This window comes from Brassica napus, chromosome C9, assembly GCF_020379485.1.
Source record: "Brassica napus cultivar Da-Ae chromosome C9, Da-Ae, whole genome shotgun sequence".
NCBI classification, from domain to species: Eukaryota; Viridiplantae; Streptophyta; class Magnoliopsida; order Brassicales; family Brassicaceae; genus Brassica; species Brassica napus.
In genome coordinates this window covers 2,814,152-2,832,069 of record NC_063452.1, presented here as the reverse complement: position 1 = coordinate 2,832,069, position 17,918 = coordinate 2,814,152, and the positions used below count along the sequence as shown (strand labels likewise).

Sequence of the window (17,918 nt, the reverse complement as noted above, 5' to 3'; positions counted from 1 at the left end):
AAGTTGTTTCATGGTTCATGGTTGTAATACAGCCACATGTTTGTTAGATATAAATAATCACGTCGACGCATCTATATCCATAAATAGAGGAGAGGTTATAGATTCTTTGAGTTGGTATTGGACTGCAAGTTGAGTTGGTAGATAACCAACCATTCGAACAAACAAAAAAACGAATAAGATATAGAAGTCATGAGTCATAATATCAAGTTTTGATACACTTCCAGATTATTATATAAACTTTATCTTGCTTACACACGAGGAGTAATATCTAGTATACAATAACCATAGGTTTTATATTTTGCTACAATACAACCAAATAAACATGTTTTAGCTAAGCTATCCGTATGTGTTCAAAAAAAAAAAAAAAAAAAGCTAAGCTATCCGTGTAAAAGAAGTAACATCCAACTCCGCTGAATTAATTGTTTAGTGTTCTTAATGTTAGCTGTTTTGGACCGACCTCACATCGCAGCTCACTACATAGTATATGATCAGCTGCAAAATAATAAACTACTCATTTGATGCATCTCCAACTTTTCATCGAGTAATGAATAGGGCACATGGGTCAGAGCACCAGCATTAATGAACCCCCGGCTGGGGTTCATAATTTGAATTTTTTTTTTTTTGATTTTTTTTTTTTTTTAAAATAAAAATAAAAATAAATTGACCAATAGCGGACCGCCACGGAGCGTGGGACCCGTTGAACAGTGACGACTCGGGTTCATACGGAAGGAGCGTGGCGAGACAAGATCATTACTGTAACATATTATAATATATATTTTTTCTGGAGAAGCTTGTGAACTCCACCGAACCTCCAATGCTGGTGATCTTAGTACTTAGTAATACGTTTTCCATTAAATAATAATGAAATATAAACATTAATTTCTTATATTTAATTAATGGAAGGATAACTTGTCATGTAAGTCCAACAAGGCTAGCTAGCTAGCTACCAAATTTCATATGGAAGATCGTCATAACATCCCTATCCAGACACTACATAGAATTATAGAAAGTAAGAAGACCAATTGATAAAAGTTCAGATAAATGGAAAACAAAATAAAAGTAAACATAACATCACAACAAAAGAAACAGAAGAGCATAGATATGCATTTTTGGTAACATCTCTCATAGAAGAATGTAAAAGCTAATTATTTGGAATTAACAACAAAAGAACAAAGCTGAGATGAGTTTCACTTGGTGTACAACACATCTTCCCATGGGTGACGGTACAATGGCTGCTTCAACCTCTTCTGATCAAAGGTGTGTCCAATCAAACCGATGGAGCGAGCAAGAACAAAGAGACCGTTGAGATAACCAATCTGAACAATCTCATCGATCTCTTGCTTAGTAAACATCCCACTTCCAGCTAAAAGGTCCAAGAAAAGAGATCCAATGGCTCCATCAACGTTGAGGACGAGGTTGTTCGCCTTTGAGAGCGTGTAGCTTTCCACTGTTACTGCGTACTCCATGTACTTCACTGATGGGAAGTTAGACCTAGCAAATTTCTGAAGCAGCTCCACTCTCTTGTCTCTGTTGTCTCTGCTCTTGATCCTATTCAAAAACAAGTTTCAGACAAGAGATTCAGTGGGGACTGGGGAGATTCTTTTCTTTATTACAAGAAGTGATGTTTTACCTGTGTCCGATCCCAGGGACTCTGATTCCCTTCTTCTTCATCCCCTCAACGAACTCATAAGGTGTGAGATTCTGAAACAATTAACTAGTTAGAGATCAGATTCATGCGAGTTGCAGTTGGTGAAAAAAATGAGAGTCTTTTACCCTGTCACAAGCGTCCTTGAAGTATCTAGCAGCATCATCAATGGCACCACCAAATCTAGGGCCAATGGTTAATAAACCTGTTGAAAAGCTTTTAACAGTCTTAGAGATTGTTGCACAGTTAAAGAAAATATGGAGGTGGGAGAGATGTTGAGTGACTAACCAGAGACAAGACTTGAGACAAGGTCTTTGCCTGCTCTTGCTGTCACAATGGTGTTGTGAGCGCCCGAGACGCAAGGACCATGATCAGCACACAGCATTATGCATATCTAAATTTTTGTGACAGAGAAACAAAGTTAATCTCACTACGCAATAGTATGAGGGAGATAGATTGAGATGAGAACGCTGATACCTCAATGAACTTTGTACAGTAGCGTGGAAGACTACGCTTGAACCATAGAAGGGAAATGACATCGCCCACTCCTAAGCCTTGTTCGATGATTGAAGACATTGGAACACCAGCATAGCATGGTTCCTCCCCTACAAATTAATGTCAAGTATCAGAAACATTGGTTTCAACTCAGTAGACTATATGGTTTTGTTTCCATGACAATACCTCTGTCATCAGAAATGGTGGAGATGATGTGAGTAGGAGCCCTGACTTTCCCACTCTTGATTGCAGAGCTGAGATCCTCAGGGATCTGTGGAGGAGTGACTTCCTTTATAGGAGAGACCTTTCCTTCTTCAACCTTTTTACAAGGATTTGGAATGTAACACATAAGATTCCAACAGATGCGAGCTAGCTAAGAACAATAGAAGGGGAAACTGACCAGTTTCTCAAAAGTCTCTTTGATTGCAGATTCGAGAGCTTCGAATGAAGTTGGAACAATGGCTCCAGCATCCATGAGAGCTTGGTTCTTGGCTTGTGCAGACTCCATCTCCCCACCACTTTTGGCACCCTATTCACAATCATGTTTAATGAACAATTTTGATTTGAACAACAGACAAAGAGTCATTTCATGCTACTTACTGCGTGACCGAACTGTACTTCAGACTTGAAGAGCCGTGCACAAGTCCCACTGACCCAAGCAACAACAGGTTTATTCACTTTCCCCTGTTTCAAAGCCTCAACAAGAGAGTATTCATCTCTTCCTCCAAGCTCTCCAAGTACAACCATCATTTTTATCTGCAACATAGCTCTTTTAATTAAGAAGGAGAGTTCCAGCGAGCAACATGTTAAACAGTTCTAAGTATATAATATACCTGTGGAATGTTGTTAAACCTTAGGATGTGGTCAGACAAAGTGGATCCTGGGAACACGTCTCCACCAATAGCAATACCTATTAACAACAACATCCCATAAAACAAAATCTTCAGTTTCATATCTCATTAGCAGATTATTTAACATTTGCAAAACTCACCTTCATAGATCCCATCAGTCACACGAGCAACAGTATTGTACATTTCATTAGACATTCCACCCTGCAAGAAAAAGAAAGACTGATGAATCAAAAAACTCTCAACCATCACATTGAGAGCTTTAGACACAGATTAGAAGATCAAGCACATACAGATTTGGAGACAAAGCCAACAGATCCAGGTCTGTACAGCTTGCACTGGATAATGTTATCAATAGTTCCTGCAGTGTCACCAATCTTAAATGCACCAGCTTGAATACCTCCAACAGTAGCCGGTCCAATAACAACCTGCAAACAAAACCCAAATCAGTCTCACAAGACCAGTTTACAAATGAAATCTACTCATTAAACCCACAACAGTAACACACCTTGTTGTTTGCACGAGCATAAGCAATCAGCTGCTTGGTGTCTGACTCCGGAACACCTTCTGCTATAATCGCCACAACTTTAATAGTTGGCTGCTTCAAAGCAGCCATGGATGACGCAGCAGCACTATGAAGGAGAAACCAATTAAAACAAAACCATCACAAAAGAGACAAACGCTAAGTTTATGAAGACAAAACAACACAAACCTCCTGAAAGACGCAAAGTTGATGAATACATCTGCAGTTGGATGCGCAGCACAAGCTGCCTCAATACTGTATAAAAAAAAAAAAAAAAAAAACAAGTTAGAAACTTTTTGCAAGCTTCTCTCAGATTCTATATGATGGTACTTACGCGGCGTGAACGGGGATAGCTATCTCCTCCTGTCCGAAGAAGAGCTTCTGAAACCCTTCAGAGCCAGGGTTGATGATCCCAGCAACAGAAGGCGTTTCACGTCCTGTTAAAAAAAAAAAAGCAAATGATCTCATTGATCCAAAACCAAAACCAATGTAGAGTGATCTGATGATTTTTTACCACAGAGGAAGTCGAAGTCGAGCATTCGTTGGACAGGAAGCTGCTTGTAGTTGTAGAACAAAGCTTGCGTTGTCCGAGAAAAAAGCTGTCCCGTTGCCATTTTCGAAAGATCTGAAACAGAGTACCCAAAACAGAGCACCAAAACAGAGCAATGGTCAGATCCAGAGTTTGGTTACATGAATCAATGCAGATCTCACACTCGTTTGCTACATTAACGAATCTAGAATTGAAAAGACATCGAAAGTTTCGAGCTTTACGCACTTTCCTCGTAAATATCGAAACTTTGGAATCAGATCAGAATCGACACAGATCTAAAAAAAAGGTCACGACTTGTTCGATCCAGAGGAGGAAGAGAAGGTTTAGGTAGTTAGGAGAACGAACCTGGTGACGACCCGAGTCGAGTGAGTGGGGGAAAGAAGCTAATAAATGGTGGTAAGGGAGAGGAATGGTTAGAAGACCATTATTATAGAAGGATGGTCTCTCTCTCTCTCTTTCTCTCTATGCGATCATGTGGTGGTCTTATTGGTGGGTAGTTGGATCACAACTTCTTCTTACCCAAACATTGATTTTTATCTCTTCTTGACCAATACTTAATGTGTTATTAGTAGCGGTGAATATAAATTAATTTGTTTGTTAATTAATTACAGAACATATTAAAATTGTTGAGGAAAGACTTCTTGGATCACGTGATGGTCGTTATAGTGTCGCCGTTCTTGTTAAGCATGGCTTACCCACCTTGCTGGTGGTATAGGGCTGTTTCGGATCTTGTCTTTAAGACTCAGCAACGTTTGATTCAGCTTCAAGAATACTTACTATTTTGATTTGGAATACATTTGAGTGTACATTATCCAATGAAGGCTGTAAATGGTAACCATGGATGGAATTAATGAAATCAAAATAGATGGAATGAAATTAGTTTAAAAATAGAATAATTTCATTCCGTTCATTCAAAATCAAAATTTCAGAGGAAAGTTTAAGAATATTTTTCTTTGTATATTTTTTAGAATATGTGAAATTGATGAAATGAATATTATATTCTATTCATGTCAAATGGTGAAATTTTTTATAGAATTAATGTCATTCCAAAAATCAACTATCCATTTGCACCCAAAAAGTTATCTCTAGTATCAACTTTACAGTTACATTTTTAACAAAGTCAATCAACTTTATAATTTCATTCCTCAGTTGATATATAACCATTTTACTATGGCTTGTTGTTAACCATTACCAATTATGTATGTTCTTGCCGAGTCTCACGAGACCATCTGACCGTCAATATGAAAGGTGTTGACTCTCAAATAGACCGACTTTAGAAACAGAATATTTTATTGAGAAGTTATGATATGAAGGTTTGTTTTACTAATCAGAAGCGTCAAATTCTAATTCTATTAACATGGCATAAAAAATTTTTCCAACAAAACTAAACTAGAAACATAAGAGCACCTCCAATAAGGTTCTACCCATTAGAGTTCTTAAAATGTATATGTGTATATGTATATGTTATATATGTATATATGGTAGAATCTCCGTTGGAGATGCTCTAAGACATCTCCAACGAGAAGTTTTCACCGTTAAACAAAAAAATTAAGAGAAAGACGAAAATGGAATTCTCAAATGAGAATTTTTTGAAAGTCTCTATATAACTCCATCAAGAACTTATATCAATTCTGGTTCAATTTTTATTTCTAAAATAAACTATTTTTCACATTATATAAGAATATTAATTTTTTTTGTTTTGTTCAGGCATCCCAAAAAAGTATCTAATGGATGAGGATGCCTAATATAACCCTTTGTGCTAAACCAATAGTTATTCCAACGTATTATGCGATGAAGTTTCTCTAAGTAAGAGCATCTCCAAAAAGAAACTCTATTTTGAAGTTTCCAAAACTCTATATTTGAAGTTTAAAGTTGTTCTTCTCCAAAATCAAAACTTCAAACTCAACTTCAAAACTATTTGTATTTTATAACAGAGTCTTTATATTTGTCATAACTAATTTGAATTTATAAAACTTTTGTAAATAACTAGCACATATATAAACATATCACAACAATATTAATTAATGAAATATTCTATTAAAATATAAAAATTTAAATAAAAATAACTTAATTAATATTAAACTTCAAACAAAATACCATATTATTCCATAAATGATTTTCGTAATGCATATATGATTTATTAGTGCATTTCGAAGTAAAAATGACTCTCCTCATTTTTACTTTGTTGAAATCGGGTGATATTGATACTTGTAAATATATCAGATCAGAACAAGAACGTAAAAGAAAAACATAAAATATTGCTAAAAGACTAATTTTTTTCGATGATATTAATACTCATGAATATATTCGATATGAACAAGAAAGAATTGTACGAAAAAGACATAAAAACAACAACAACAACCATCTTCAGTTACACAAAAAAAACTGAACAATATTTGAAAATTTTGAAAGTTCCAGATCAAACTTATCTGACTACTAGTGTTGTTGTAATATTTAAATTTGTGTAATAGTTATGTCTTCATGTAATTTTTAAAAATATTTTTTGTTAAGTTTCTTTTGTATATTATTGTTTTCCTAGTTAAAATATTTTAAATCTTATTTTAAAGTTTTATTTAATTTTACGTGTAAAATTTAAATTTTGTAAAAAATTTTAAAATATTTATGAGATATAATTTTTTTAAGGATTAAAACAATAAACAAGAAAATATTTATGAAACATAAAGGTGATGTGTGATTGTAGGGACCAATATGCAAATAAAAATATGAAACTTCAAATTTGAAGTTTTGAGTAGTGAAACTTCAAATATAGAGTTTCACTTTTGAAGTTCTTGTTTGGAGAGCAAAAAACTTCATATTTAAAGTTATAGAGTGTCTTTTGGAGATGCTCTAAGTACACAAAACAAATTTGTTTTTGTTTGAGTTTGATCGAGTGGTTGAAAGGAGTAAAGTGCGCGACAATGTGAGAAGGTTTCTGGTAGTTTTCTGGGACCAGTCATGCTCAGGGGCGGATCTTGGATATATAAATAACATGGGGCACAAGGTACTAAATAGCAAAACTACAATAGTTATAGTTGATTTTCAACCAAAGGTGCATGGGGCAATGAAGACTAAACCACCTAAATTTCTAGGTTTTTCAAGTGAAACTAATGAAAATTAAAATTTCTGTACGTGGCACTTGCCCCACCTAGTTGTAACCTAACCTGGTCATGCTTGGACGTAGTTATACCATTTGTCCATTTCTATAGAATTTTATCAACAAAAGTTTTGAGAAACAAGAGAACGTAAAGCTGGGCTATTTCTCAAGTTAGATTGAAACTACATTCCCTATGGTGGCATTCAAACATGATCCCGATACCCGATCAATATGTCTCCTAGTTCATTATGCTTGCAACTTTACTTTGAAACATTTAAATTTAAAGAAATGCTTAGAACAACAGCCGACTTAGCTCAGTGGTAGAGCGCGTGACTTTTAATCCCGTGGCCGTGGGTTCGCCCACAGTCGGCGTTTTATAATCTTTTTTTTACCCAAAAAGATGTCTAGAATAAAGTAAAAACAATTGTATCTCCACGAAGAGGAGAATATTGTTCAATATGAAAGATACAAATCATAAAATGGTCACAAAAAGCACAAACTAAACACGCGAAGCTCATGTCTTGAAGGACGCAACTGGTTGCAGAGAATCAGAACCATACTGCTGCCATGGTCTACGCCTACAGTCTCCATCCGCGTTTGCCTCCTGTTCATCGCCGCCACTCTGCGTCAGCGTTAAGGAGGTCGTGGCCATCATATTCTCTAAATCTCTAACGTAGCTTAAAAGCCACGTCTTCTCCGATCTCAAACCCGCGTTTTCCGACTCTAGCGAGTCAAGCCTCCGTCTCGCCACTTTGCATCTCTCGCTGTACTCTTTGATTCGTCTCTCAAGAGTCGAGATCTCGTGGATCGTGTCTTCCATCATCTTCTGTTTCTTGAGACGTGATCTCCTAGCAGATTCGCGGTTTGACAACTTGCGTTTCCTCTTCTTCTCGTCTATGTCGGAACCTGAACTTGTCTTCTCAGCGTTTGCCATGTTTTGTCCTAATACTTTGCGAGAGAAAAAAAAAACAAGAAATAGAGAAAAGTGTTCAAGAAAATACGTAAAACCAGTGAAGAATCACGACAGATACGGAATGATAAACGAGGAAACGAGAGAATTGGTTGAGATTTCTCATTTCATCATGACTTTGTCCATTGACATTTATCGTTGGTCAATTAGTATTAACTCTAGAATTATCAGACAAAGATCTCAAGAACTTAAACAAGAAGATGTAGGACGACTTTAGAGAGAAATTAGAAGCGAAATAGAACAAGGAAGAAGATAAGGATAAGATCGAGGAGATGTTGTTCGTCTTAGGTTGCCCGTATTTATAGATTAATACTATATATTAAAATATATATATAATTTCGAAAGGTCTCTCTGTTAATTTCAAAAGATTATCCTATAAAAAGGTTAGAAAATTAAATGGATATAGGAGATTCTGGTCAATAACATAACAATTTTGCTCTTTACCTTTTTGGATATAACAGCTAAATATGTGTTGGTGTTGTTCCTTATAGGGCGAACCAGTAACTACCATTTTTAGCTTTTGCATTTAGACTATTTTTGTCACAAGTCGTATGGTAACTCTAGATATATCCAAGAAAGCTGGATTCTGTAACATTCCATATCCTTTGTCCAGATTTAATACAAGTTACTTTTCTGCAACTCCAATGAAAATGGAACACGGTTAACTAATCTCTGAACTAAAGAAAGGTTTGGAACTGTAAAGTACATGTCAGTGGGTGTGTAGTAAACGGCAAAAGTACAAATATTATGCTGTGAAACAGTACTTTTTCTTTTCTCATCAAATACTTTCATTCACCAGCAAAGTTCTGGTACACAGTTTTATTTTCTTCAATCTGGTACCTTAGCCACATTGGCACTACAAAATATAACTTAGGAACGCTAGACACAAAAGTGAAAGACTCCTTTGCTATTCTGTCAGCTGCTTTATTCCTACCTCTAGGATAGTACTTCACTTCAAAACTCTGAATCTACAACAGAGACAAGTGGATCACCTCAATGATTGGCTGCAGAACCGGCCGTACTTCCTCACTCCCATTTATCATCTTCACCAAAGGGAGGGAGTCAGATTCAAAAATGATGCTCTTATAACCGAAACCCGCCATTATTTATGCGCCCCATTTAAGTGCTTATGCTTCTGCAAGAATGGCTGATGCCGCTCTTGTCACATCTCTCGCCCCTGCCCACAAAACATTACCATTCTCATCCCTGCATATCCAACCTAAGCCGCTGATTTCTCTGTCTTTATGCCACGCGCCGTCGCTATTACACTTCAGCCAACTCTTAGGAGGAGGAACCCTACGCTTATCTTGGTTAATGTTTATGGGCCGCTTAACCTCAGTTCTTTCAGCCTCACTTCTTTCTACCGTTTTCCTTCCCTGCCATTCCTCAGCATCCTCACTTGCCTTTGTTAGGACACTTCTCGCCTCATACTCCTTCCCTTTAAAGAACAGCTCATTCCGAGATTTCCACAACCGCCACAACAACCATGGAACTATGGCTTATTGCACATCATCTATAGGGTATGCTTTTTGGATACTGAGTACGTGATAGATATTAGAGCATAGAGACTGATTCTGTATACCTTCAGGAGGAGCTGGAATTGGAGAGATAGCCCACACTAGTCGAGCAAAAGGGCACCGAAAGAGCACATGATTTACTGTTTCATCTTCATTTCCACATCTGAGACACCCAGCTTCTTTTGATATATGCTTGCGCGCCATGTTCCCTGCCACAGGCAGAGAGTTGCTTATGCATCTCCACAGGAAATGATGGATCTTCAGGCTCGTGTCAGTGCCCCATGCTAGTTGATAAAGGCGGTCCAGGCTCGGTTGGTCCTCCTCTACTGAGGTCAGCTTGTTTAACACATTTGTCTAAACCCAATACCCGGACTTCACCGTGTAGGAGCCCGTCTTGTTGTAGTCCCATATGTAAACGTCCTTGCTGCCCTTTCCACAAGTCTTGATCCTCATGATTCTCCGCATTTCCTGCTCCGGAAATATGCTTGACAGCAGCTCCTGATTCCATTCTCTCCCTTGATTAATCAACAGGGCGTTAACTTTTAGATTATGAGAGGACCGATGTCTCAAATGAACGCTGTCCCGTCTTATTGCTTGAGCTCTTCTTGCCGGTTGTTGATCAATCCAGGAATCTTGGAACATCTTAGTATCTTATCCATTGTCAATCAAGACCTTGGCCCCTTGTTCAGTTTTTGCGCAGCATGGATGCTTCTCCATGCATAGGAAGATCTCGAATCTAAACTCACACTGAGAGGTTCTGACTTGGCAAAATACCAGTTTTTAAAGATCCTTGTAAGAAGAGAGTCCCTATGAGATAGCATCCTCCAGAACTGCTTCCCTAGAAGTGCCAGGTTGAAAGCTTCAATATCTCTAAATCCAAAGCCTCCTCTATCTTTTGGTTTGCTCAATTGATCCCAACTTTTCCAGTAAATTCTTCTAGACTCTTTCTTATTCCTCCACCGGAACTCTGACATGATTGAGACGATCTTCTTACATACTGTTTTGGGAAGAAGAAAGCACGACATCGTATATGTGGGTAGAGCAAGAGCAACCGCTTTTAGCATAACCTCTTTCCCTGCTGGAGATAGGAAACGTGCTGTGAAACAGTACTATATTTGCAAAATTTTATTATTCTATTTTGTTATATATTTAATTACTTTTAGTTATTTAATTTTAGCCTTTATATGAAATAATCGTTGCTAAATCATTAGCCAAGCTACAAGCTACCACATAAATACTGGTTAGAACATACATCCTAGTCCTACATCTCGTTTACTTACTTTTTTTGTCATCCTCGTTTACTCAATTGATAATAGATTGTATGAACTAAATTCTTGGGATTCTTTTTTTTTTTTTTTATCTACGGATTCTTGTATTTATATGTATCATTTTATCAACATTAAAGAACGGCAAAACCATCTTAATTGTTAATGGAACAAAAATTATCACATTCAGAAAGAACACACGTAAGCTATATCGTTAAAATACCATTCGTATTTGAGAGTTAGCACGTGGATCAGTGACGACTATTCTCAATGCTTAAAATGGTTGACAATTTTATTAAAAAAGAAAATTATCAATCTTAAAAGCATATTTTGTAATGTTCCATTTGATTTTTCTTTTGTGCGTGTCTTATCTCATATGACTTTCAAATGGAAAACAAATTAAGAATGTGAAGCAGTGTTTTTAAAACCGGATCGACCCGATGGTTGGACCGGATTCAACCATGAACCGGATATATAACCGAGTTGAGTCTAATAATCGGTTCAACCATAAACCGATCACGTAGTCGGATTGGATCTTAAAGTTATTAAACTACTAAAACTATCAAAAATCTATAAATCATCCATATGAACATAAAATTAATTTATATTTATAATGTTTTATGTTTAAAAATTATTTATATTTAATTATGTATCATATTTACTAACATTATTTTAAATTTATATACTGAAAGTATATTAAACCAGATTATTGAACTAGATTTGAGTCAAACCATATTGAACCGTGGCTTAAAAATTTTCTGGTTCAGTTCCCGATCCGGTTTTAAAAACACTTATGTAAAGTAACCAGGTCTCATATATCCGTAAGTTTGTTCGCAAGCCAGCCTACTTTTTCGAATGAAAATAATAAATAAATATATTATTATATAGTTCAAAATGCATCATTCTTATCTGCTCACAGATGAAACAAAATATCTTTAGATGCGAACGTACTCTCTCAACTAACATTTTGAATATATACATGCACTTATTGGTTTACTTGTTTATGATTTTTAGGTCTTCAAATTTTGGTTTCCATCATCTTTAAAAATTAAAATAGCAGATATGCACCCATTTTTTTGCTTTTGCTGACTACGCTTATTTTTACTCAATTGTATGCAAGTTTTTTTTTAATTCGCAAGTTGCAACCATGCAACCACATATGGATAAAAGGCATACGTTTTTTTGTTAATAAAGGTTTTGGATAGTATTATTTTTTGTTTGGCATTTTTGTTTCCTGTCAATGTTTTTCATTCTTTTTTCTATAGACTTAACCGAAACTTGTATCTTAGCAAAAAAAAAAAAAAACCTGTAATATATTCTACATATAATAGAATATATTATGATTGAAGGCATTAATGCAAATCAAAGGAAAAAGAAGAGAATAACAAATATATAAAATATAGAGAGTGAGTGGACTAAAACTCACGAAATAGTAAAATTTATTATAGTAAAAACGTGCATCATTTACGTCACTCCTGTGGATCATACCACTTATTTAGAAAGCCTGATTACTTATATCTTCCATTATCCATCCATATCTTTCTCGGTTACGATCACTTAACATATCTTTTAGTTGTTTTTTACATAGAGAAGCTTGTGAATATGGAAGGAGTTGAGGTTTTCTCTGAGGCTGCTAAGGGTGAGGTCGCGGTTGAATTCTTTACCAATCTTTTCAGATCCTCCAATCCCGCACCGTTCACAGATTGGTTTAATGGTATGCAGCCTAGAGTTTCTTGTATGATGAATGAAGATATTACCCGCCCTGTTTCAAGGCTGGAAATTAAAGAAGCGGCCTCTCAATTAATCCTCAAAAAGCTCTGGGGCCGGATGGTATGACAGGGCTTTTTTTCAAGAAATTTTGGGGGGGTGATTGAAGGCCAGGTGATAAGAGAGGTTCAACGGTTTTTCGAAGAGGGTAGACTTTCTAAAGATTGGAATTATACCCATTTGTGTCTGATACCGAAAATTCCATACCCGGAAGTTATCTCTGACTTAAGACCCATTAGTCTTTGCTCGGTGGCGTATAAAATAGTTTCCAAGATTCTGGTTTCAAGACTCCAACCGTGGCTTCATGATCTGGTCTCACCAACTCAATCTGCTTTTGTTTCGGAAAGACTTCTATCGGATAATATAACTATAGCTCAGGAGTTGGTTCATTCTCTAGGTGATTCAAAAGGGGATGCTGCAGAGTATATGGTGGTAAAGACTGACATGTCAAAGGCTTACGATAGAGTTGAATGGGGATACTTAAGATCACTTCTGCTGGCTTTGGGTTTTGATCTGAAATGGGTCAAATGGGTGATGAAATGTGTTTCTACGGTTACTTATTCGGTGCTCATTAATGATCAACCTCATGGAATGATTACTCCGCAACGAGGACTGAGACAAGGAGATCCTTTATCACCTTTTTTGTTTGTCCTTTGTACGGAGGGATTAATCCATTTGATGTCTAAAGCAGATCGAGAGGAAGGTCTATCAGGTTTAAGATTTGGCGTGCAGGGGCCTTCGATTAATCATCTACTCTATGCAGATGATTGTCTCTTCTCGTGTAGAGCTAATAAGGAAGAAAGTGTGATATTATTAAGGATCCTCAAACGCTATGGAGAGGCCACGGGTCAACTCATTAACCCGGTTAAATCGTCCATCATGTTTGGTAAATGTGTTTCAACTGAGGAGAAAACAAGAGTAAAGCTGATATTGGGTATTTGTGTAGAAGGAGGGGAGGCAAAATATCTTGGACTTCCTGAAAGTATGAAAGGATCTAAAGTTAAATTGTTTTCCTATGTTAAGGAAAGGATGTGTAGAAAGGTTTCAGGATGGTATGCAAGGACTTTATCCCAAGGAGGTAAAGAAGTTATGATTAAGGCTGTTGCTTCTGCCTTACCTGTTTCAGCCATGTCTGTGTATAAGATGCCTAAAAGCCTTATCTCGAGTATGCATGGACTTTTGGCAAATTTTTGGTGGAGCTCTGACGAGCAGAGAAGGAAGATACATTGGTTGAGTTGGGAGAAGATGTGCCTACCAAAAGAGAATGGTGGAATGGGCTTCAAAGATCTGGAATGTTTTAACCAGACTTTATTGGCTAAACAGGCTTGGAGGCTAACTCATGATATCGACTGTCTGATGTCTAGAGTTATGAAAGGGAAATATTATGAAGATATTGACTTTATGGAGGCTAAGTTGGGTGGAAGGCCTTCATATGCTTGGAGAAGTATTATTTACGGTAGAGATCTGTTAAAACATGGCATTAAGAGATCGGTGGGGAACGGCCAGAGCATTCGCGTTTGGTCTGAACCATGGTTAGAAGATAATGACGGTGTATGCAGAGCTCCGATAAGAAGACAAAGACAATTGGATGTGAACTTACGGGTCGCAGATATTATTGATCATCCTTCAGGAAGATGGGATAGCAGAAAATTGAAAGATTTGTTTGTTCCTCGAGATGTTAGGATTCTGTAACGACATCAACCTGTTCTGTCAGAGCCTGATTCATGGATTTGGAGATTTTCAAGAACTGGTATTTATTCGGTTAAGACTGGATATGATCTAGCTTTTTCGAAAAATCATCAGGAGCTGTTAACAATACAGAATATGAAACCGTCTTTAATTCCTCTCAAGATGGAGGTGTGGCGGTTCCTAGCACCTCCCAAACTCAAAGTCTTCATCTGGAAAGCCTTGTCAGGAGCAGTTTCAGTATCGGACAGTCTGGAAGACAGAGGTATGAAATGCGATAAAGTGTGTCAAACCTGTGGCAAGGATGGAGAGTCAATTAATCATGTCTTGTTTGATTGCACTTTTGCAAGAAAAGTATGGGCATGTTCTGGCTTTCCACACCCAAATCAAGGTTTTCATGATTTATCTCTCTTTGCAAACTTGAACTACTTGATCTTGACTTGGAAAAGAATGAGTGGGATGATAGATATCACACGTTGTTTTCCATGGATTCTTTGGTATCTATGGAAGAAGAGGAATTTATTGATCTTTGAGGGGACTCTGTTCCAGAGTGATCAGCTCTGCAATAAGGCCAAGGAGGAGGCAGATCTGTGGTATGAAGCGCAAGATTTAGAAGATACTGGTGAAGCGACTCGTTGGGAGTCAGTGGTGCAAACAAGTGTGGAGAGGAGATCTCCCTCAAATAACATGGATAAGTGTGAAATTAGTATTGTCTGGGGGAAGAAGAAACAAGTTGCTGGGGCTGCTTGGGTTTTGAGTGATTCTAGTGGGCATGTCCTGCTTCACAGTCGACGCTCTTTTGGACTTGTGAAATCAAAAGATGATGCTCATTTCTTGGGTATGCTCTGGGCGGTTGAAAGTATGATCAGTCATAGACGCCTAAAGGTCTACTTTACATTTGAAGGAGGTGTTCTTGTTAAGGCAATTAACAGGCCAAAAGCGTGGCCCTCTTTCAAGTCTAAAGTTATGGATATTAGGGGTCTTCTTATGAATTTTTTGAGATGGCAGGTTGTCTTTGAGCCTCATACTGCGAATAGTGGAGTTCGACTTATAGCGGAGAGTGCTCTAGCAGATAGAAGATTTCAATCTTACGTTGCCATTGGGTATCCTAGTTGGTGTCCTTAAGCTTTCGTTTTTGGTATTGGATCTTAGTATCGGTTTTTGTTAAAAATGATTCAGTTCTGAGTTGCTTGTATCTGTGGTTGGATCTTTGTAACTATTTGGATATATAAATCAATGGAAATCTTTTAGAGAAAAAAAAAAAAATCTTTTAGTTGTTTTTTTTAATATATATTTTGATGGTCTTTTTTATTTTTCTGGTTACTTACTTTTCATGGTTGATTCACAATTTCAGAAGCAGCAGATAGCATAAACTATTATTCTGCTTGTCCTCGTTCATACGTGTACTAAAAGTTATTTAGGAGTATGCCACTCGTCATTTATTCGTAAGAATTATCGTCTTCGTCAGAGTTTTGTATACGTACCATGTCCAATTGTCCACTACTCATTGTTTGTCCGACATCATCCAAATTTGCTTAAATAATTTGGCATCCGCTATTCCGTTGATGCCACATGACAAATAGAGTAGGTTGCTTGACGCTTACGTATCTTTCTTTAATTAGTATATTTTCATATTTCTGACAAAGTTAAGACATATTTTTTCCCAATACTGTCCTGTGTTATTTGTAACCATTTAAATCTGTACTAATAAATCTTGAAATCAAAGAAAATAAGATCAAATGTTAAAAATTTGAATACTGCAAAGCTGCCAAATATTCATTGACGTCTGGATACATTTCCAAATGACCAGCGTCCAGCGATATTAATTCTTGTCAATATGTTGCAAAACTATTTTGACATGTATTAAGCATTAGTAAAACTTTGCAATAGTATGTTTGTGTCAATAGAAAAACTTCCTCCAATTTATTTGAAAAATTCCGTGCTCTTAACTCTCTATTTTAAGAAAGAAAAAATTAAATAATGTTACCAAAATGAAAAGAAACATTGTTCAGTCTTGCGTAATCTCTCCAATTCGAGCCACTCTACATTATACAATAGGAAATTATGGATGCAAACTACATCATTGCGTCCATAAAAGGATATAATAGAATTTTATGTCATTGTGCATATCGCTCAAATTAGTTAGGCTAACTATATTTATACATAATATTCTTGAACTGATCCACTTGACCAAGCCTATATCGCATTAAATATTATATGATTTTCTACAAAAAAGTTACTCATTCCGTTTCATTTTAATTATCGTTTTAGGTTTATATACATATTAAGAAAACATATAATTTTGTATATTTCTAAAATAAAAACACAATTACATGTACACCTAACCATATTTTAAACAATAGAAAAATAAATTGGATAATCTTATTAATAAATTTTGCATTGAAACTTTCAAACAACACTTATTTTGAAACAATTTTTTTTCACTACAACGACAATTAAATCGAAATGGAGGGAGTATATGATTTTTTCAAAAAAGAAGATTGTGACAAGAATTGTAGAGAAAGTTAAAGTTGGTGACTTGAATTACTTTAGTGCTGGAATTTTTTACCCTGAACCGAGTTCTTCAGATCCGACTCGAAATGAACCGGTTCAGATTGGTCTCGGAAATATCCAATTTACTACAGATCCAATCGGATACCTGTTTAAACTGAAACTCATGTTTAAAAAATACAAAATTGTATTTCTTGAAAGTGTAGAATCCATGTTCGAGAAGCAAAGTAACACATAGATTGCCACTCGACTATTTTAACTATGTTGTAAGTTTTTCATATTATAAATATATATATGATATTAGATTAATTTTGTATAACAAAAAATAATTATAAATAAATAAATATATATATATATAAAAATATGTTTGCCTCCCTCCTGTTGCGCCACCCCAGCGCCAGGTAAGAAAGTCGACTTCTGTGCTATCGACACGTGTCCCTTTATTAATACTCACAGTTTCATTAAAGCTGTATCAATATATATGAGCTTCGTGATGTTTTCCTTTGGGCCTGAGCTTTTGTTTGTCAACATATGTCGATCTCAGCTTTTGTTCGTCTTGGTCACTCTGCTGTCTACGAAACCTTCCCCAACCCTAAGTCCTCATTTTGTTCGTCTTTAACCTAGCTTGCATCGCCCCACCACCACTGCACCGCCGCACCACCGTCCCACCACCGCTGCACCGCGCTTGACATCACACCACCACTTATCCTTCCCGTTTCATCATTATCTTGGTAGATCTGTAAATAAAACAAAAAATCAAATACAAATATTACAACGAGAAGAAGAGAAAGAGAGACTAGATAAGAGGAAGGGAAGCGAGATGACATGTGGTAGTGAGGTGGTAAATCCAACGCAAAGCTTGACCAGAGACGAGTCTGTCGCACCTCCTCCGTAGCTCATGCGCTTCACCTCCTCCGCCGTGGGTCCTCTTCACCGTCTCCGTCGTGGGTCCTCTTCACTCTGACTCGCGTCAAGCTTCGTCGACGAGGCCTTCATCATGGTCGAGACAGGGAGACTTGAATCTAACATGAGTTGGGCTCTGTCAAT

At 36.7% G+C, this 17,918-nt stretch overlaps 3 protein-coding genes and 1 non-coding gene across 5 annotated transcripts; 1 reads left to right on the top strand and 3 right to left on the bottom strand.

Annotated features, from left to right (window-relative positions):
- Positions 1–1,022: 1,022 nt before the first annotated feature.
- LOC111197906 (ATP-citrate synthase beta chain protein 2) lies at positions 1,023–4,610 on the bottom strand. 2 transcript variants are annotated; one of them, XM_022703194.2, is made up of 16 exons: positions 4,407–4,610; positions 4,026–4,136; positions 3,846–3,948; positions 3,701–3,766; positions 3,497–3,620; positions 3,282–3,416; positions 3,132–3,192; positions 2,974–3,050; positions 2,741–2,896; positions 2,541–2,669; positions 2,327–2,459; positions 2,123–2,250; positions 1,934–2,039; positions 1,774–1,850; positions 1,631–1,701; positions 1,023–1,548 (listed from the first exon to the last, which is right to left on the bottom strand). In XM_022703194.2, the coding sequence occupies exons 2-16, from the start codon at positions 4,123–4,125 to the stop codon at positions 1,188–1,190; spliced, it is 1,827 nt and encodes a 608-aa protein (XP_022558915.1). In that variant the 5' UTR covers positions 4,126–4,136; positions 4,407–4,610; the 3' UTR covers positions 1,023–1,187. The 2 variants fall into 2 exon arrangements, with proteins under 2 accessions (XP_022558915.1, XP_022558916.1); XM_022703195.2 differs by having other exon boundaries at positions 4,287–4,521.
- A 2,848-nt stretch (positions 4,611–7,458) lies between these two features.
- Positions 7,459–7,527, top strand: TRNAK-UUU. The gene has a single exon. It is a non-coding gene; the product is annotated as a tRNA-Lys (tRNA).
- A 38-nt stretch (positions 7,528–7,565) lies between these two features.
- On the bottom strand, positions 7,566–8,421 carry LOC111206364 (basic leucine zipper 1-like). The gene has a single exon (XM_022703023.2). It carries the CDS (start codon positions 8,087–8,089, stop codon positions 7,670–7,672), a length of 420 nt encoding a protein of 139 aa, XP_022558744.1. The 5' UTR covers positions 8,090–8,421; the 3' UTR covers positions 7,566–7,669.
- Positions 8,422–9,252: 831 nt separating this feature from the next.
- Positions 9,253–9,846, bottom strand: LOC125592290. Its single transcript, XM_048767080.1, has 2 exons — positions 9,708–9,846; positions 9,253–9,563 (listed from the first exon to the last, which is right to left on the bottom strand). The coding sequence occupies exons 1-2, from the start codon at positions 9,844–9,846 to the stop codon at positions 9,253–9,255; spliced, it is 450 nt and encodes a 149-aa protein (XP_048623037.1).
- Positions 9,847–17,918: the final 8,072 nt, after the last annotated feature.